The following is a 21344-nucleotide window of genomic DNA, read 5'->3' on the forward strand; positions in this document are numbered from 1 at the left end:
AATCTAGGAGCCAGCTATGCAATGCAACAGACTGCAGTTCCATTGGAAATGCCATGGATCAGCATTTGGGATTGTTTCACAAACTCAGCATCGCTGCAAGACTTCCAATGAAACTACTTGCTAATAGGTCTTTTCACCAGCAGCACAGCACTTCCACAATTGGAATCAGCACTGATACCAGGAAAAACACCATTCCCAGTTACAGATAAAATGTGCTGCATATATTACTTGGTAAACCTTCATTGGTCAGGACAGCCAACATGGAAGGAGCACGTCTACATAATGTTTTTCTTCATTGTATTTATTGGGAGGGGGGAAGGGCAGGAAGGTACTCCAGTACTTCCTCTAGCATATTGTTCCTCCTTCAATTACACAGTGAGGAGTGCAGGGCACCATGCTTGCAACTTTTATTGGAAACTGGTCACAGTAAAAAAAAAACTTATAAAGATTAAATTGTACTGTTGGCAATATTCCAAGAAATGTTTTAGTAATCTTAAGTGCGCTTGTATAGATGTGTAAGTGTTGTAGACAGAGAAAGGATGATGATTTGGGTCTGGAAACTTTTGTTTCTAGAGGAGCTGTTGCACAAAAAAAGAGGTAATTGTGGAGGAGCTCGAATGAAGAGACTCAGAGTGTGTTTCACTGATTATTACAATATTTTCAGCTAAACTGACACCAATCAATGAAAATTAATATTCCACACAACAATAACACACACACACACACACACACACATAGTACCTGCACATAAAGATTACAAAGGTGTCAGATTTGGCACCTTGTCCATGTCTAACTAGTTGACCTTGGTCAAGGCAATGTTGAGGAGCAACAATCATCCACAGTGAGACTGGATCAAGGATGGAAAAATCAGCCAATTAACCTGTCTCTCTCTATACAGTACACTGGGTTAAAATAGCGTGCATTGGTTTAGGTTAGTTTGGCTATGGTAACCACCATAATAAAAATAGTCTGCTGACACTCACTCTCCAGGCTGCTGACACAAAAAGAAAAAAAGGCATGCATTTATATGGGACTTCATGCAAATAATTAAATTGAACTGCAGTGACTATATTATATAGACAAGCGCAGCAGCCACATAATTCCACAAACAGCAATAAAATGAAAGACAAGCAAAATCCGTTTTTTTGCTATTTCCCAGCTCGTATTCAAATAACATGATGGGATCTTTAAATTGGAATTCGGGTTCCTGTCAGGCAGATCCGCATTTACAGGGCCTGCCTCCTGTCTGGCTGGAACTTTAACTATCTTGTTTAGTAGAGAGCTCTGTGCCCGCCTGGATACACTGATGCAGAGAACTCTCTCCCAGCAGGGAAGGGAGAATCACTTCTCTAAACATTTAAATTGAGTTAAGATTTGACACTGCAATGGATTTACATTGTATGCAGTGTCAAGTCCAAGTGGTGTGAGACGACCTCCTCCATTACTCCACTTCATTTCAGAGTAAATATTGATATTGCTTTGCACAGATGCTAAACTAATAGTGTAAATACACCCTCAATGTACATCAGAACAGGTGGACATGGCCTCCGTTTCAACTCTCATCTTAAGGACAGCACCTTCAACAGTGCAGCACTCCCTCTGTAATGCATTAAAGTGTCACTATCAGCCTAGATTATGTACTCGTGTCCTGGCTTGAACCCACAATCTTCTAACTCAGGTGCAAGAGTGCTACCAACCAAACCAAGCTAGAGCTAGACAGACAGCTTAGGAGAGATCCAGACGGCCTACCATCACTTGTGGAACTATACCTTGCAAGACAATTGTAGAAAATGTTGCCTTTTATCCTCTCAGTCTAAAAATATGATCTCACACACTAAGTAACATACCAAAAATATCAAGATTGATGCAACACTCACTCACTGAAATGACATGCTAATGGGCAGCATAAGTAACACTAACTATAGAAGGAACCAGAATTAATCACAAATACAACACCAAACTCGGCAGCATAATTGGTTTAAATAGCACCCTAAAAACACCAGTTTTCAAGGCTCAGAACATCACATCACAACCATAATTAGTCTTGTTGGCAATGTTTCCTTCTATTGATCTTAAAAATCACTCTGGTTTTTCTGACTAAAATATGTTGGATCTTAATCAGTAGCTTGCATTTATCAGCAGTGTATGACATCATTTTTTTCCATGTTAAAAAAAAGCTTCATCTAATGGCTATAGTGAGCTAGAAAACTTGAGTACGTCTGTGCATTTATCATGACAATGCTTGTTTTATAGTTCAGCTTTGTTTTGTGCCAATACATTCAGTACTGCAGTAAAGCCCATGTTAATACCCGGACCTTCCTGTTGATGACTGGGCTTCCTTTTCTTCCAAGGAAAAACAATTGTCCGGACCTTTGCTTCTGCAACACATCCATGACAGAAGCTAATGAGATCTCTTTGCCTTTTTCTCCTTTATGTACCTAGTTGGGGATCTGTCATGTTTTCCCTGCTTTGCATTACTGTGGTCATTTGGCAGAGTGACTACTCAGTCACAGATAAAGGGACTAGTAGAGTTTCCAACTCTGGTTGGAGGTACTCTTGAAAAGTTGATCACATAAGGTCAGATCACCTGATGCTTAATCAGATGACATCTGATCATGTGACACTTGTCCACAGTTTACAAATATTGTTGCATTTACTGTAAAAAGTTTGGATCCCCTGTAGTCAAGTATCTTTGGTCGCAGTTGCACACAGGCAACTGTTGTGCAAGAAGTTCCAAGAACGAGGAGGCCACCTGTGAGCAGGCAAAGACAGCATACAGGCGCAAACCACAAGTGCAAACTATGATTGCAAAGAGCGAACTCTTCTTTTCCCGGGTTGCGAGCAGCAGTGCTCGGGAGATTCGTCTTCCATTCTGAGAGACTTCTGGATAATGAGGAAGGGTTGGCAATCCTATTAATAAAGACCCCAGCAATGATCCCTGGTCACCCTCTCAGCACGTGACCCCACATCACTCCACTATCAAGTACCCACTGCTTCCTTCCCTTCAGCCAAATTCTTATTCATCCCCTGCTTTTATCTTCGATACCCACCTTTAAAAATGGTCAAATTAAAACTGAAAGTGATTAAAAGCAAAAAATTTCAAATGTGAGTTGATTTGAATTTAATGAATGAAGTGCCCGGCCGAGGTCAATAATATTCCCAGTTCCCAGCGGTACCAAAATCAGCAGTCGTCTCTCCTCCATCTCTCCACTTTGGTCCCTACACTGAGTGATGCGCAGCTATAACCCTCATTTGGACTGATCATCTGATCGACTGATCTGGTCCGCCGAAGATATTTGTTCCCAATCAATTTGCAACTTCAATCGGCATCTATGAAAAGTAAACAGGTGAATTCCAGAACTGAATCAAGCAAGACCGAGACTTCGGGGATCTGAAAGGTGATGGACAAAATTGCACAAGTGACAAAAGAGACCACTTCCAGCATGATATTCAGATCCACAAAGAGAAGAAACTGGAGAGGGGGAAGGAAGTACGCAGGTGCAAACCACTCATGTAAAGTCTTACTTTTCTCCCGGGGAGGGTTAGTTACCATGGGTATGATACAGCACAGGAGGAGGCCATTCAGCCTATCATGCCTGTGCTAGCTCTTTGGTAGTGCTATCCATTTAGTCCCATTTCCCTGCTCTTTCCCCTTGGCCTATACATTTTTTCCCTTCAAGTATTTATCCAGTTACCCTTTTGAAAGTTATTATTGAATCTGCTTCCACCACTCTTTCAGGCAGTGCATTCCAAATCATAACAATTCACCGCGTTAAAAAAAGTTTCCTCTGGTTCTTTTGCCAATCACTTTAAATGTGTCCTCTGGTTACCGACCCTTCTGCCACTGGAAACAGTTTCTCCTTATTTACTCCATCAAAACCTTTCATGATTTTGAACATTTCTATCAAATCACCTCTTAACCTTCTCTGCTCTAAGGAGAACAACTCCAGCCTCTCCACATAACTGAAGTCTCTTATCCCTGGTAACATTCCAATAAATTTCTTCTGCACCATCTCTAAGGCCTTGACATCCTTCCTAAAGTGTGGTGCCCAAAATTGAACACAATACTCCAGCTGAGGCCTAACCAGTGTTTTATAAAGGTTTAGCATACCTTCCTTGCTTTTGTACTCTATGGGCTCGATTTTAGCACCCGCGAACGGGTGCGTTCCTGGCGGGGGGGGCTACGAAAATCGGGGATTCCCGGGGCGGGGCGGGGCGGGAGCCCAGCTCCAACCCACCCCATTTTCGGGTTCCCCACTGACGCGCTGACATGCGTGCACAGCCCCCGCAATGGGGAACTCCTGCCGGTAATTAAAGCCGGCAGGGTGCAACTTAAGGTATTTATTTAGGTATTTCAGGTCGTTTAGAGACCTGATTAACATGATATTTTAGGAGGGGTGGGATTTTGCAAATAACTGGGACTGTTTCCCGTACTGGGGGAAACACTCCCAGTTCAAATGGACGTGTTGCAGCCATCAGCCTGTGGCAGCTGCAAAGGTCCATTTGACAGGTGGTGGGGAGGGAGACCTTCACTCATTGCAGGATGCCACTCTGTCACCTTGGACAAAGTTTAGCCTCCACCACCCTCCTCCTAACAATAAAATTCACAAACTTGCACGCTTACCCCGGTGTCCAGACACATGTACCTACCTTGCGGACCCCCTCAGATGTGCATCTTCCGGATGGGGGCCGCCGAAGCTGCAGTCATGACCTCCTCGGAGGGCGAACAGCATCACCAGCCTCGCCGTCCACCTCTGACACATGGAGCTCCACAACACAGTGCTGTGACACATCCACCTGCAGAGCAGGAGGGAGGGCAACCGCAGAGAGAGATGTGTCGCAGAAGGCACTACCCTCACCACAGGGTCCACAGACCGAGGCTCAGCTTCCTGGACCTCTCTGAGCAGCAGTGCACATGGAGGCTCAGAGTCACTCGACATGTAGTCGTGGACATCTGCAGCCTCCTTCATGCCGAGCTGCTCCCGGCTGGCCCGAGCACCATCTTCTTACCTGTCGCTGTCAAAGTCACCACTGCCCTCAACAACTTCTCCTCCGCACCCTCCCAGGGTGCCACCAGGGATATCGCCGACATCTCTGTCGTCTGCACAAAAGAGCCCTGCAAATACACCTACACCCACTCTGCAGTGACACAATGGGTGGCATCAGTTGTGGGTCTTCATTGTGATCCTCAGGAAAGGACATTATTGCACAAACCAGACAAGATTCGCAAAGACGTGGCAGTAGTGGTGCCAATATATGTAATGTGAGTTGATCAGAAATTAAATATAAGTAAAAACCATGACAAACCCTCAAACACCCTTGTGCATCCCCTTCATGCTCACGACATGTTTGCCTTACGCTGCCTACTGCACATATGTGATGCATGCCCTGTGGCTGCAGCACAGGTAGTGGCAGGTTGAGTGAGGCTGACCGTCAAAGAGATGCATGAGAGGGTGAGTATGAGATAGAGCCATGAGATTGTATGAGGATTGGGTTGAGTGGTAGTGGCGGGATGAGTACTGGCGAGGTGAATAAGTGCAGGTAAGATGAGGATGAGGTTTGAGTGGGTGTGAGGAGTGATGTGACAGAGTAGTGTCGGCTGTGCAGAAGGAGATGTGGGGTGGGGGCAGTGATGTGGCAGATGGAGTGTAGGGGAATGAGTAAGTGTACTCACTTTGGCTGACCTACTTAGGTAATTGCAGCGCCTCCTGCACTGTATGCAGGTGGGCGATATGTTGGTGGTGCAGGTGACCTCCTCTGCCACCTCGAGCCAGGCCTTCTGGGTGGCAGAGGCAGGCCGCTTCCTCCTGCCCGCCGGGGGGAAGATCTCTGTCCTCCCCCTCCTCCTCACCCTATTCAATAAGAGCTGGAGTCAGGCAAGATTAACCTGGGAGCAGCGTTCTCCCTGGGCTGCTCCATGCTGTAATTTTTCCTATTTCTTGCAGCATCAGTCAATGGAGGTCTGCCCCTTTAAATAGAGCTCCTCCAGCTGACAGACCTTACTGCGCATGCGCAGTCCGCCCGCCGCGCAGATCAGCAGCGGGGAACCCGGAACAACAGGTAAGTGGATCCATGGTAATATTGGGCCCTATGCCTCTATTAATAAAGCCCAGGATCCCATATGCTTTTTTAACAACCTTCTCAACTTGTCCTGCCACCTTCAAAAGATTTGTGTACCTACACCCCCTTTAAAATCGCATCATTTAGTTGATATTGCCTGTCCTCATTCTTCCTACCAAAATGTACCACTTCACACTTCTCTGCATTAAATTTCATCTGCCATGTGTCTGCCCATTTCACCAATCTGTCTATGTCCTCCTGAAGTCTGTTACTATCCTCCACATTGTTTACTACATTTCCGAGTTGCGTGTCAACTGCAAACTTTGAAATTATACCCTGTATATCCAAGTCCAGGTCATTAACATATATCAAAAACAGCAGTGGTCCTAATACCGACCCCTGGGGGACACCGCTGTATACTTCCCTCCAGTATGAAAAACAACCGTTTTCTGCTTTCTGTCCTTTAGCCAATTTTGTATTCACATTGCCACTGTCCCTTTAATCCCGTGGGCTTTGATTTTGCTTACAAGTCTATTATGTGGCACTTTATCAAATGCCTTGTGGAAGTCCATATACACGACATCAACCACACCACCCTCATCAACCCTCTCCGTTACTTCACACATGCAGTTCTGAACTGCACAATCCTGTTTCGCGAGTGACTACAAACATTTCTGACAAAAAATTAGACAGCAAATGGTGTGTAAACACTAGTTTTGCATTCACATATGCAAAGGGCTTTGTTTCACACAAGCGCAATTGGATCAATGCACACATGTACGCACTGGATTCTAAAGGTCCCACTCCCATCAAAGCTTGGACTGGCGAAAGGGTGGCAAACACAGTCATATCCAATAATAATCCTCTTTTGTGTTTTATGCTTCATTTACAATGCAGTTCTGTGCACTAAATACTACTGATTACATCTCATTAAGGGGAGAATAAAATAAATAGGAAACAAGGGCAAATAAAAGACTATCAGCATTGCATAAATGCACTAAAAAACTCATACGGATTTGCAATTTAGATCTTTCAGGGTTAATTTGAATCTAAAATTATGTCATGGAATTTTAAAATACCAGCTGTTTTGTTAACGGAGTTCTTTGCTCTGCTGGCTTAAAGCCAATCTATCTGCTTATTTGGACGCTGATAACTGGTAATTTTATTTCAGGAGATGTTGGACAATTGCCAAGAATCAAGGCAAATCCTCTCCATACAATAATGCAGGCAGCTGTGGTGTGTCATTGTCTGGCACCACTTTACTCCAAACTGGACAGGTAATAGAGGGGAGTGGATGCCTTCAAGGAAATAGAATCAGTTAATAAAATTAATTGGTTTTTGTCAAGTTATCGACTACCTTAAGATTTTACGCAAATGCGTTTCCCTTCGATGAGCCTCGCTCTGTCGTTGGAATTTAAACAAACAATTTTGAATTCACAAATATTCTGGTATCAGCGGAAGAAGTGGACCAATGGTGGTGGTGGGGGGAGTTTAAACTGCCAGCGGTGTGTTTCTCACATGATAAACGGGTGACTGGCAGAGAGAAATCTGGTGGGGACCTTGGACACCCATATGTCGACTTGATTCAATTTTCAATGGGTCCCCAGAACTCCTACGCAAAACAGCCGGGAGTCTGCTTAAATATGCAAATCGGGATCCTATGCCCAATTGCAATTTTCATAGAGAAATGGGTGGAGTGTGCAAAGTGCTCTAGCTCCAGTTTTTTCTGGCATAGAGCGGCCTAACCAGTGGTCGTTAAAGGGGGTCACAGTGAAAAATTAAGTTTTTCTTTTTTTTTTAAAAAGATTTTTGCAGGACCAGGAGGACCTTCCTGGTCTCACAAAAATCTTCTTACCCACTGCCGGCCCGTTCTCACTCCTCCAGGGATCCCGCTCCCACCCAACTGGCCCTACCTGCCAGGCTCAGTGCAGAAACTGGCCGATTTTCCACACCACCAGACCAATGAGCTGCAGTGCAGTGCGCATTCAGCACCTGCAGCTTGTGATTAAAATTTTTAGGTTCAGACCTACCGACTCTTTTTACTATGTTGAAGGCGTTATATAAATGCAACTGCACATTGTTGGACACTGGGATCCACCGTCGATATTGGGCCCATTTTGGGCCTGAACCAAAAACCACCCCCATGTTCTCTAGAAATTCAGACAATTAGAATTGCACAATTATTGAGTGCCATGTAAATAAGGCAGAAGGACCCTCAGCCAACTGAGCCATCCTATGTTATAAATATTACTTACATATGGGTCATATTTAGGGGGACAGAAATTCAATATGGCAGCTAGAGACACTTTGCAAAAATAAATTGAGTGATGTGATTAGTTCAAATTTCAGAGTTTGAATTGGTTGATTTTCTGGGGAACTTCCCAGATCTTTATTTCTCAACAATGGTTCAGTTCCACATTTGAGCCAATCAGAAAAAATGTGCAAAAAAAAAGCTAAGGAAATTAAATAGAGGTTTTTTTAAAATTATGAAGGGATTTGATCGGGGGAATAGTGACGACAGGTCATCATTTAAAATTGTCACTAAAAAAATGAGGAGCGGGATTAGGAGAAATTTATTTAAGCAGAGGGTTGTTGGACCATGGATTCTTTGCCATAAGGAGTGGTTGAGGCAGAGACCACTGTATCCTTTAAGGGAAAATTTGATAAATATTTGAAGCAGAGGAAAATATAGGGCTATGGAAAGAAAGCAGGGCAGTGGGATTCATTTTGGAATTCTCTAGCAAAGAGCCGACACAGACAGTGTGTTGTAAACATATATGGTTCTAACTCAACAAAATTACACCTGTGTGATGTGTTGATTTTGTGGAAGGAATCGGAATGTCATTGGAATCCACACACTGTTCTTTGGGGAGGAAAAGAAAACTTCATTGGAGGTTAACCTACTCTTAGCACAATGTGTATTAAATGAGATGATGTGGAGATGCCGGTGATGGACTGGGGTGGACAAATGTAAGGAGTCTTTCAACACCAGGTTATAGTCCAACAGATTTATTTAAAATCACAAGCTTTCGGAGGCTTCCTCCTATTTCCCTTAGCAGAGAGGACAATAGCCAGGGGGCACAGACTTAAAGTGATTGGTAAGCCTCCGAAAGCTTGTGATTTTAAATAAATCTGTTGGACTATAACCTGGTGTTGTAAGACTCCTTACATTTATTAAATGAGAGTTTTAGCACACTTGCAAGAATGCATAGGTTAATCACAGCTCATTCTTAGAGCTAGAATATATTACAACTAGTATGCAACTTAGCAGAAAATCAAAAAAGAACTGCAATTATGATGCTAAATCACCCATTAGCCCCGTTAATAGGCATACAAGTGCTAGAAATAAGGCTCAATTCATCAATTCAGTTGGGGAGTATGCAAATTAGAACATTGATGGACGGTGTAAGGTGCAGAAGGCCTGCTTTACTAATAAGGCCCAGTAAATTATTGTGAATTACAAAAGGGAATAAAGAAATGTCCTCTAAGTGATGGCTTGCTCTTCGGACCCAAAGAAAAAGGTCCAGAAATTTGGGAGGCAATCATGTGGAAAGCCAACTCAATCTCAACTGGTACGCTTGGAGGTAACAAGGATCATGGTCAATTATTTCACTCAATATGGGTATGAGTGCCAATTGTCTTACATTCATAAAAATGCTCAGCCAAAGAGGTTGTGGATGTCGGCCATGTCTTTCCTTTATTAGTCGAGGCATAGAATATAAGAGCAGGAAGGTTATGCTAGAACTGTATAAAAAACTAGTTAGGCCACAGCTTGAGTACTGTGTACAGTTCTGGTCACCACATTACAGGAAGGATGTAACTGCACTAGAGAGGGTACAAAGGAGATTTACGAAGATGTTGCCAGGACTGGAGAATTTTAGCTATGAGAAAAGGTTGGATAGGCTGGGGTTGTTTTCTTTGGAACTGAGGAGGCTGAGGGGTGATTTAATTCAGGTGTAAAAAATTATGAGGGGCCTAGATAGAGTAGATAGGAAAGACCTATTTCCCTTAGCAGAGAGGTCAATAGCCAGGGGGCATAGATTTAAAGTGATTGGTAAGAAAGATTAGAGGGGAGCTGAGGAAAACAAATTTCACTCAGAGGGTGGTGGGGGTCTGGAACTCACTGCCTGAAAGGGTGGCAGAGGCAAAAAGCCTCATCACATTTAAAAAGTACTTGGATATGCACTTGAAGTGCCGTAACCTACAAGGCTACGGACCAAGTGCTGGAAAGTGGGATTAGGCTGGGTGGCTCATTTTCAGCCGGCGCAGACACGATGGGCCAAATGGCCTCCTTCTGTGCCTTAAATTTTCTATGATTCTATGTTTTGCCGGAACAGTTTCACACAAGAGTATTGTTAACCCGAATGTAACTGGTATCTTGCCTGAAATAAAACAGAAAAGCGAGGCAATGCGAATATTTCAAAACTATTTAAAGGACTAGAAAAGGCAGACCTGCTCAGTAACAACTGAGAAAGATTGTTCACTAATTATCCTTGTGAACAGATTGAGCTGACTATACAAAAGTACTTACTGCTTTTCCATCTTCAGCTAGTAAAATACACCCTGTTATGCAACCTTTGCTTCTCTGCGTAAAGTGACATCAAGCAATGGAGATGAAAATAGCCTTCAACAGGCGCCATGGCACTCAAAACAGACAAAAACCCTTTCCCTCTTTGATTAGGTCATTATAGACATCATAGGTTGGAGAGCTGTACAATGTCTGGAGGACACTAAAGTTTGTGAAGATAACAATGCTTCTGGTTAATGGAATGATAATCACAGATTAACTGTGGCAACGATTTTCATTTTCATCACATCATCATATTCAAAGCAATGTTCGAGCTCAATTGAGAAACCTAGCATATATTGTAATTGCTAATAATATGCAGAACAATTTGCATGCACTCATCCTTGGCCTTTTTTAAGCAAAAATGGCACAAACTCAAAAGGTGGCTAGTACTGTGAGACCATCATGCACACTTCAACATAATATATCATCCACATCAACAAAAGAGGCGTCAGCCCAGATAGAAACACTTCTGAGGGGATTAGTGAGCTTGACAAAGCCACACAGGGCTGTTCACAAGTAAATATAGGCAAAGGTGGTAAATTGAAAAGGACAAGATGTTGCTATGCGGTGATTCCAACCTTACCGATGAAATGGAAAGTCCTTCACAAGCATGAATTGAGAAACGTCTCTCAGGTATACTCCTGTTGATGATGTTGAGGTGTTTTAACATCAGGTCAATGTCTTAATGTGCATTAGGAATACATACTCACAGGAGCAAATTTAGGAGATGGGACAAAAGTTACCTTCAATTAATGTATAATCACAAAATTACAATCCCTTAACACAAAATTAGCACATATGTTAACTTTACTGCAAATGAAACCCCATTAAATTACAGATTTGTTTTCTCTAAGGAAGACAATTGGCACATCTTGCCTTTATCTCGACTCTGGGATTTTTAATCAGCTTCACTCATCCCCTACACAAACACTCTAAGATTAAGGGAACGCAAAGTGACTTCCAGTCCAGTTTTCCTGTGATAATCACTGCAATAGTACTCCTCCATTATTATCTAACACACCTGAAAACAGTCCTTTAATACCACAGAAGCTGAACAAAAACAGCTCATTCCATAGCTGCCTGCTGGAGCCAGTCACATCTCTTTTGGTTCACTGCCACTGTTTGCCCATAAATTCTCTCAGTTCCAGCTGCATGCACACTTGTAAATTATGCATCATGTCCTCAGGGGCTGTTGTGCAGCACTGTACAGTTACTTTATTACTTCCATTGTAATATTAAAAAAGAATTGACATCTGTGAGGTTTCATTTCTTCCTTCCATGCTGTTTCAATTTTCTTTCTACACCTGGCTGTGTACATTGAGTGAATGCTAAAAATGGAATGGAAATGTTCAATGGAATTCATTTGTATTCTGACCTTCAACAAACAACCAATCAAGAAAGGAGCATTTTACCTGCAGACTATTTTTTCCCACACAATATATTTGGACACCTCATTCTGACAACTTGAGGTATGAAGGGATCCATTAGCATTACATAGTATTACAAATTATGTAATACATGAAGGTTGCAATTGTTTTTATTAAACATGTACAAACCATTGTTCTATAAACTAGAAGTAGTTACGTCACAACTGTTAATAATTCAGTGTGCATATAATCACAAATCATTGACATTGAGCACTCTGGCTAGTAGTACCTGCCACTCTACAAGGAGGTGCTGACAGGTTTCAGGCCACAGCTAACTGTTATTGTCCCTGCATGTGCAAACCCTTTGTTGCAATGCAGTCGCAGGTGTCTTTATAGCAAATGGTACATGTTGGCATCTAAGTGTACCAGTGCCTGCAAAAATGGTTGATGGCATCTTATCAGTTGTGGGCAATCAGAGAATATTGGCTCTTATCACTCTAGCATTCTTTCTTGTAGTACCACCTAAAACATTACATGCTGTATTGGGGTGCTTCTGAAGAACTATAGAATATATCAGCTTGTCAGGCATTCAAAAATCTTAGTGCTGCAATTGGGGTCAGTTGTTGCTGTTTTGTCAAAGGTAATTTTCCCTTTGTCTGCAGATGCAGGTGTGCGGGTGCCAGCTGGAGGGCACAGAGTATTCAGTCCGAATCGTCTGGGAACCTTCCGTGTAACCTTCAAAAAATTTGCCTTGGTAAAATTTGCCTAGATTTAACTTCAAATTAAGTATGACTGAAATTGTGACACCGGAAGTGTCTTGCTACAGATAGGAAATGCACACTAAACATTTCATTTTATTATAGTAACTACTAGTAGATCTCCTCGGCATCACCACAATAAGTCAGAACAAAAACACTGCTTTATATGGAAACTTTGGATATTGGAACATGCTTGTTACTTTCAGGCTGCAGTTCGAAGCATGCAGCATTTTAGGATTGTTTTGCATCTGTACCAAAATGTGGCACTCTACACACTGTTTTTTAATATATGACTAATCGATCTGCCTTGGTACTGCATACAGTGAGAGAATATGGTCACTCTATTACCTGTCTCTGATATCTTTATGTTGCTCCTCTTGTGTTTATCTTTTTCTTTCTCTTCTTTCTCTGTCCTTTTCTGCTTCTCGCTGTCTTTTTCTTTTCTTCTTTCCTTTTGAGTGGGAGGTAATGGGTAGTATGGCGTGGTATGGTGGGAAAAGGAGCCACACATGATGCAGGCTGCTTTTGGGGTGGGAGTTGCATAGAAAATGTGGTCCCAGCCTCTCCTCCAGTCAATACTGCATCCTCCATCCCTCGCTCCCATCACATCCCCTATCCTCTCACCTTTCCATGACTCACTCCTCTTCCTACCACCCCCTCATTCCCAACAACAGCCCAACTCGTTTCCTTTGAACTACCCACTTAGCCCTGTATCCTCCCCTCCATCTTGCTCAGCTGTCAGTCAACTTCATCTTTAACCCTTCATCTGCTCGCCTCCACTCCCCCCCAAAGCTGGATGTTGAGAGACCAGAGGTCCCCTCGCCTGCAACTAATTTCCTTTATCCCTTGCCATTCCTACGCTCCCTTCCTGTCCTCAAAGAAGCTTTATTTGCTTTCAAAATCCAACTAGCTTTTTAAAGAAAGAATTCAAATTAGAATAAGGAAAAAAGCAGCCTATTTGCCTTTCTCTCTATTTATGTCTTTTTTCCCACCTGTCTAACTGTCTCTCTCTCTCCTCCTATCTATCTCACAGGTGCTAAAAATTAGAATTTCTAGCACCATGATTAGGCCAGGCAAAGTAAGACCCACTCACTCCAATGGAAAATTACTGCAGAGAAAAACCCCAGGGAAAAGTACCCAGAACTTTGTTTGTGTTAAACATCAGAACAAGGTAAGGCATGAACTTCAATTTTTTCTGAGATGGCATTTGAGACTAAAAATATATATTGGAAACATGAGTTTCCATGAGTAGGCCATTCAGCCCCTCATGCCCGTTCTGCCATTTAATTAGATCATGGCCGATCTATTCTTAACTCCATATTGCTTTTGCTCCATATCCCCAGATACCCTTATCTAACAAAAAACAATCTCAGTCTTGGAAATTGCAATTTTCTCAGCCTTTGGGGGAGAGTGTTCCAGATTTCTACTATCCTTTGTGTAGAAAAGTACTTTTTGATTACGTTCCTAAATGGCCTAGCTCTAATTTTAAGATTATACCACTTTGTTCTGGATTCCCCCACCAGAGGAAATAATTTCCCTGTTTCTACCCTATCGAATTTCTTTATCATTTTAAACACCTCAATTAGATCACCCTTCAATCTTCTAAACTCAAGGAAATACAAATCAAGTTTATGCTTCCTGTCCTCATAATTCAATCCTTTAAACCCCAGAATTATTCTGGTGAATCTGTGCTATACCCCCTCCAAGGCCAATATGTATCTTTCCTGAGGTTTGGTGCCCAAATCTGAAGCAATACTCCAGATGGGGTGTGACTGACATTCTATTCAACTGAAGCATCGCTTCCTCATTTTTGTATTCCAAATCCCTTGAGATAAGGGCCAACTTTCCATGAGCCTTTTTGATTATTTTTGTGCCTGTGCACTAACTTTTGGTGATCTGTGCACTTGAGCACCCAAATCCCTTTGCTCCTCCACAGTTCCTAGTCTCTCACCATTAACTGGCCATGCATTTAATTGTCATTTATGGATAGCCGTGTGTAAATTTGTTGCCACATCTGCCTACATAACAACAGTCACTGCACTTCAAAATTAATTAATTGTATGTGAAGTGCTTTCCGATATATGCAAGAGATGCAATAAAGTTTTTAAAAATTTGTTCCCTGGATATGGATGAAACTGGCAAGACCGCATTTATTGCTCATCTTTAGTTACCCTGAGAAGGTGGTGGTGGGTCTTTTCCTTGAACCGTTGCAGTTCTTGTGATGATGTTGCTCTATAAATGCAAGTCTTTCTTTCTGTATGACATCTTTTGAACCTTCAATCAGATCACTATCTTCTAATTATTCAGGTATGTTTATATATATTACATGCTGAGGAGATTTGTATTATGGAATATTCTGTCTGTTAGTAATTGTGATCTAAAGCAATCATCAATGGCTGCTTTAATAAGGAGCAACTTAGGAACCCTTCAGTCCAGTCTAGGACAGTGTAAAATATAGGTCCATGGACTGTAATGTAATATCATAAGTGCATGCTTTATAGTGCATGCTTTAATATGAAAGATTGCTAGGGACCTTTTACTCCAGGAAAAAAAGCTGAAATAATAGTTTTTTGACTGTTATCCAATACCATCATCAGTGCACACTTCAATATGGAAGAATACTAGTCGTTCTTCCCTCCAGCAGGAAAATCTAAGATAATATTTTTTCACTCAATAACTGCAATTGTAACTACATTCAGTTTTATTGATTGGTTTCTGCCTTTCTCTGTAGACTGCTGTGCGCTTAATGGACACTTACCTGCTGGATCGTTCAGAAAAGGAGATATGTATGCATTAGTAGTCCTGCAGTTTAAAAGGCTTGCTGATTTCTTTCAAACAACAATGAATTTCTTAGATACCGAAACATCGATTTTAAAAAACACAATAAAACTTCCATCTTTAATTTGCAACAGTCTTGTTGGATTCTTGCATAAAACTCAACCCCACCACATGGAGATTAAAATGTTTAGATGCAAAATACTGTACAATTTTGAATTCCTGTTATAAATGAAAAATCACTTTGTTCTTTGGGCAGGAGAAGAATACACAGACTGTTTGATACTCCTTCCTATAGAAGAGTGTCCCCATGTCCACATATTTTGAACAGTTTATCCCAAAATATTCAACGGAACAATGCCACACGGTACTATCCCTACGTAATATGCTCTTTGGATTAGCTTGAAAAGTCAATTTGCATATGGACTAATTAGTTGTATCTAATAAACATGCAATTAGGAAAATTAACACAATTTATATTCCTAATAGTAACATTTCAGAAAATTTGGACTTACTATTATTTACTTTCAAGTGCTAGGAGGATATTTTCAAATAATTCTCATTTCAATGCACCTCTCCATCTTCTGGGACTCAAGCATCTACTTTTTTCATTTGCTCTTGAGACGTGGTTGAAACTGGCAAGGCAGTATTTATTACCCATTCCTAGTGGGCCCAAGGGCATTAAGAGTCAACCACATAGTGTGGGACTGGGGTTGTAGGTAGGCCAAACCAGGTAGTGGTGGCAGGTTCCCTTCCCTGAAAGACATCAGTGAACCAGTTGTCTTTTTCTGACAATCCGGAACTTTTCATAGTAATTCCCATTCCTCCTCCAAGCCACAATGAGGAAAATGCATGTTGCTGGATATTCTGAATTAGATATTTGAGGCCTCCAGTAAGTTCAAGATCTAAAATTGTGTATTTAAAAATTCTTGTCTAAATTCTTGTAGAATAAAGTGAATATGTAAGTGGCTCACATAAGAAACACACTGTACAAAACTCAGAACAAAGACCCAGACAATTCTGTCGTGAGAAGGCCCAGTTGTTGTCAAAACCGTACGATTATAAAATTGGGGGGTGTGAGCAGGAAGAGGGGCCTCAGATTATTTCTCATTAAGAATTTATCTCATGAGAGTTCCTTTATTTACTTAATGTATCATCAGCTAGAATCAGGGAGAAGGACAGTTAAAACAAGAGGTTTGTAATAACAGAACTTGTTCTAATGAAGTTTGACTGTAATTGCTTTGATTTCCAGAGGTCCATAAAACATGCACATCGCATTAAAACTTCACTAGAAATCTGGGTTGTGTGTGCTCTGCTAATCCTCAAAGTAGTTATAGTTTTGACTGTTGGCAAGTTGTAATAAATATTTTTTTTAAATGATACCTATCCCCTACTGGAAGAGGTTCTTTCTTACCAAGATTGGAGGAGGCCCGTCCCTCTGCTGCACGGTCCTTCAGGTTCTCTGCTATGCTCAACTGTTGCTCGTGGTACTGCTTTGCTCTCTCCAGATCCTGCATGCAGCGTGCTGCATGACCCAGCCCTGCATATGCTCTCATCTCAATTGCCTTCTCGCCTAGTTCCTGTGCTAGCTCTAGCACGTGGTTGTGGTAGGACATTGCTTTGTCAAAGTTCCTCCTGTAGTGATAGGCACTGCCAAGATTACTGTAGGCCCGTGCTTCCTCTCGCTTGTTCCCCAGTTCCTTCGCAATTCTGAGGTGCTGTTCGTGGCACTGTACTGCATTTTCAAAGTCGCCCATTGCAATGTAAACAGCTCCCATATTGCCTAGTTCTCTGGCTTCCGAGAGTTCGTCTTTGGATTGTTTAGCTAGAAGGACACACTGTTTGTGACTGGCCAGTGCATTAGGGTAGTCTCCAATGGCTGTGTAGACATGTCCTAGACTGCTCAATGCTGAAGAGGCTGCCTGCAATGTAGGAAAAAAAAAGTTATTTTAAAAGCACGCAAGTCCACTAAAAGAGGCTTCTTATAGTGTACTACAAGCAACCAACACATAGGAAACAAGCCAGTCTAGTGCCAGTATATGGTAATAGATAAATGTTTTTGCTAAGATAATGTTATAAAATCTCTCAATTTCTTGCTGCAGCTTGAAGTTAATGGAGAAGAAAAGTCTAGGATACATATATATGAATGTTAAGTTCGTACTCCAAGATGTATTCCAAATAGTTATTTTTTAAATATACACCAGTCACATTCTGCTGGGAGTTTGTAGAGCGTGCTGATTGTTGGGGGAAAAGCATGTTTTTTTTGTTCTAAAGCTGAGAATCTAAGGAACAGGTTTTCGAATTGGGGTACATATACCCTACAGCAGCAGCATCCAAAGTTTTGACTTCAAGGGTTGATTAGGTATATAGCATGCAGCCTTATGCCCCATATGGGAGAGAGTAGGGCCTCTAGGGAGAGAGTAGGGCCTCTTAAGGATCAACAAGGTCATCTATGTGCGGAACCACAAGAGATGGGTGAGATCCTGAATGAATATTTCACATCGGTATTTACGGTTGAGAAAGGCATGGATGTTAGGGAACTTGGGGAAATAAATAGTGATGTCTTGAGGAGTGTACATATTACAGAGAGGGAGGTGCTGGAAGTCTTAACGCGCATCAAGGTAGATAAATCTCCGGGACCTGATGAAATGTATCCCAGGACGTTATGGGAGGTTAGGGAGGAAATTGCGGGTCCCCTAGCAGAGATATTTGAATCATCCACCGCTACAGGTGAGGTGCCTGAAGATTGGAGGGTAGCAAATGTTGTGCCTTTGTTTAAGAAGGGCGGCAGGGAAAAGCCTGGGAACTACAGACCAGTGAGCCTGACATCTGTAGTGGGTAAGTTGTTAGAGGGTATTCTGAGGGACAGAATCTACAGGCATTTGGAGAGGCAGGGACTAATTAGGAACAGTCAGCATGGTTTTGTGAGAGGAAAATCATGTCTCACGAATTTGATTGAGTTTTTTGAAGGGGTAACCAAGAAGATAGATGAGGGCTGTGCAGTAGACGTGGTCTACATGGACTTCAGCAAAGCATTTGACAAGGTACCGCATGGTAGGTTGTTACATAAGGTTAAATCTCATGGGATCCAAGGTGAGGTAGCCAATTGGATACAAAATTGGCTTGACGACAGAAGACAGAGGGTGGTTGTCGAGGGTTGTTTTTCAAACTGGATGCCTGTGTCCAGCGGTGTGCCTCAGGGATCGGTGCTGGGTCCGCTGTTATTTGTTATTTATATTAATGATTTGGATGAGAATTTAGGAGGCATGGTTAGTAAGTTTGCAGATGACACCAAGATTGGTGGCATTGTGGACAGTGAAGAAGGTTATCTAGGATTGCAACGGGATCTTGATAAATTGGGCCAGTGGGCCGATGAATGGCAGATGGAGTTTAATTTAGATAAATGTGAGGTGATGCATTTTGGTAGATCGAATCGGGCCAGGACCTACTCCGTTAATGGTAGGGCGTTGGGGAGAGTTATAGAACAAAGAGATCTAGGAGTACAGATTCATAGCTCCTTGAAAGTGGAGTCACAGGTGGATAGGGTGGTGAAGAAGGCATTCAGCATGCTTGGTTTCATTGGTCAGAACATTGAATGCAGGAGTTGGGATGTCTTGTTGAAGTTGTACAGGGCATTGGTGAGGCCACACTTGGAGTACTGTGTACAGTTCTGGTCACCCTATTATAGAAAGGATATTATTAAACTAGAAAGAGTGCAGAAAAGATTTACTAGGATGCTACCGGGACTTGATGGTTTGACTTACAGGGAGAGGTTAGACAGACTGGGACTTTATTCCCTGGAGAGTAGGAGGTTAAGGGGTGATCTTATAGAAGTCTATAAAATAATGAGGGGCATAGATAAGGTCGATAGTCAAAATCTTTTCCCAAAGGTAGGGGAGTCTATAACGAGGGGGCACAGATTTAAGGTGAGAGGGGAGAGATACAAAAGGATCCAGAGGGGCAATTTTTTCACTCAAAGGGTGGTGAGTGTCTGGAACGAGCTGCCAGAGGCAGTAGTAGAGGCGGGTACAATTTTGTCTTTTAAAAAGCATTTGGACAGTTACATGGGGAAGATGGGTATCGAGGGATATGGGCCAAGTGCAGGCAATTGGGACTAGCTTAGTGGTATAAACTGGGCGACATGGACATGTTGGGCCGAAGGGCCTGTTTCCATGTTGTAACTTCTATGATTCTATGATTCTATGTAAAGTTTAAATGAATGTTTCCATTAATTTGTATATACCTCAAGTTGCAGATATTGACAAATCTTGTTCAGATTTAGAATTTATCCACCAATAAGTAAACTGTGCGAAGTACAGCCCTTTCCAACCCTCCAAATTCAAACACAACAAACCAGCAAACAAGAAATACAAGTGCAAATATAAGTTACCTGGGCTTCATGAATCAGATTGCCAGGGGTCATAGGCAGAAGGTGGACACCAGTGCCTACGGGGTTTGCGGCAGGATCCCAGGGTCTGTGAGATCAGTGGTCTGGAGTTGGGTGTACCCTGTGTCATGAGCAGTGTCCATGAATTTTGTATTTCATATTTTTTCTGTTTTTTTTTAACTTATTAGCACCTTATTTAATGTTGCTGTAAGCAACAAAAATATTTTCTGCAATGACAGAATTATTTACTTTGGGTTGCTAACGATGACTTTTAGAAGTTAGGATGGGGGCCATGTCAATATTTGAAGGGTCCCTTGACCTAAAAGCAAATTCACAAAGGCAGATAAATATTCATTTTATTTCTGGAGTCCAGAATTGTCTTTTAATGTTGCCCCAATAATTGGATATTTCTGCCTGATATTTAATACTGATAACGTGGATGTCTCATTGATGACCATCAAGGACAGAACTCAGCTAATTTTAAGCTGCATTCTTAAGCAAGCTTTAAGGCCTTGAAAATCCTAGTGCATCTTGTGGAGGATGAGGGAGGGAGAACGATCATATTGGCAGTTGAACTCTACCGTGAGCATGCCATCTGTTGACCACTGGCAAAGCAGCACAGGCAACAGTCCCAAAGATGTCCATAGCACGGATAGCCCCATAGCCTTAGTTGAAGCTGTCTGTATAACATGCAGCAGGCGGCTATATGGGAAGAATTTAAATACGTGGGAAGATTGGTTTAACAATTGTCATACGGAAGACAAACTCTTTTAGCATTGGCATCTCCAGACAAATATGATCTGTACCTAATTTAATTTTGACTCAAACCATTTTCAATTCAATCCACTGTATAGAAATTCAATGAACAAAGCCCATTCTTATGGACTTACACTGTATAAATTTGCAACGTACTCTTACTCCCAATCATTCCCATGTAATACAATTCCTGATCCATGCTTGATACTTAAATATAAAAATCTAGATTCAAGAATAAACACCATCCAATTATCTTTTTTTAATATTTAATGCATTGCCAAATACCCCTTAGAAACAGCAGCACAATTTAGAAATCTAGTCACATTATTGTTCACAATAGATTTATCTTGAGTTTTTTTTTGTTGTTTTTGTTTAGATTTGATTGTTGTACTTTATAGTAAGGAGCTGATATACCTGTAGATTACAGAAATTTTGAATCAAGTCTAAGGTTATTTCTGAGTAAACTAGGTATGTATGTCAAGGCTTAATTGCATCAGCTAGGGGACTGGAATCTGCTAGCAGCAGTTGATGTTTAAATGCTGGCAAGCCTAATGGTGCCACAATCATACTGGTGGTTATTGTAGATAGGATATTTGATGCAATATGACAGGCCATATGGCAATACACTAGATTACAACTAACATGAATATATAACATTAGCATGTACAGAT

At 41.8% G+C, this 21344-nt stretch overlaps 1 protein-coding gene across 3 annotated transcripts in view; it reads right to left on the reverse strand.

Annotated features, from left to right (window-relative positions):
- The window catches only part of ttc28 (tetratricopeptide repeat domain 28), a 626907-nt gene that overhangs the window by 177195 nt on the left and 428368 nt on the right, over window positions 1–21344 (reverse strand). For all 3 annotated transcript variants that reach the window (XM_068005926.1, XM_068005925.1, XM_068005927.1), the window contains one exon: window positions 16945–17452. In XM_068005926.1, coding sequence (XP_067862027.1) covers window positions 16945–17452 — 508 coding nt within the window. The remainder of the gene's footprint in view (window positions 1–16944; window positions 17453–21344) is intronic.

The sequence above is a fragment of the Heptranchias perlo genome, chromosome 25, assembly GCF_035084215.1.
Source record: "Heptranchias perlo isolate sHepPer1 chromosome 25, sHepPer1.hap1, whole genome shotgun sequence".
NCBI lineage: Eukaryota > Metazoa > Chordata > Chondrichthyes > Hexanchiformes > Hexanchidae > Heptranchias > Heptranchias perlo.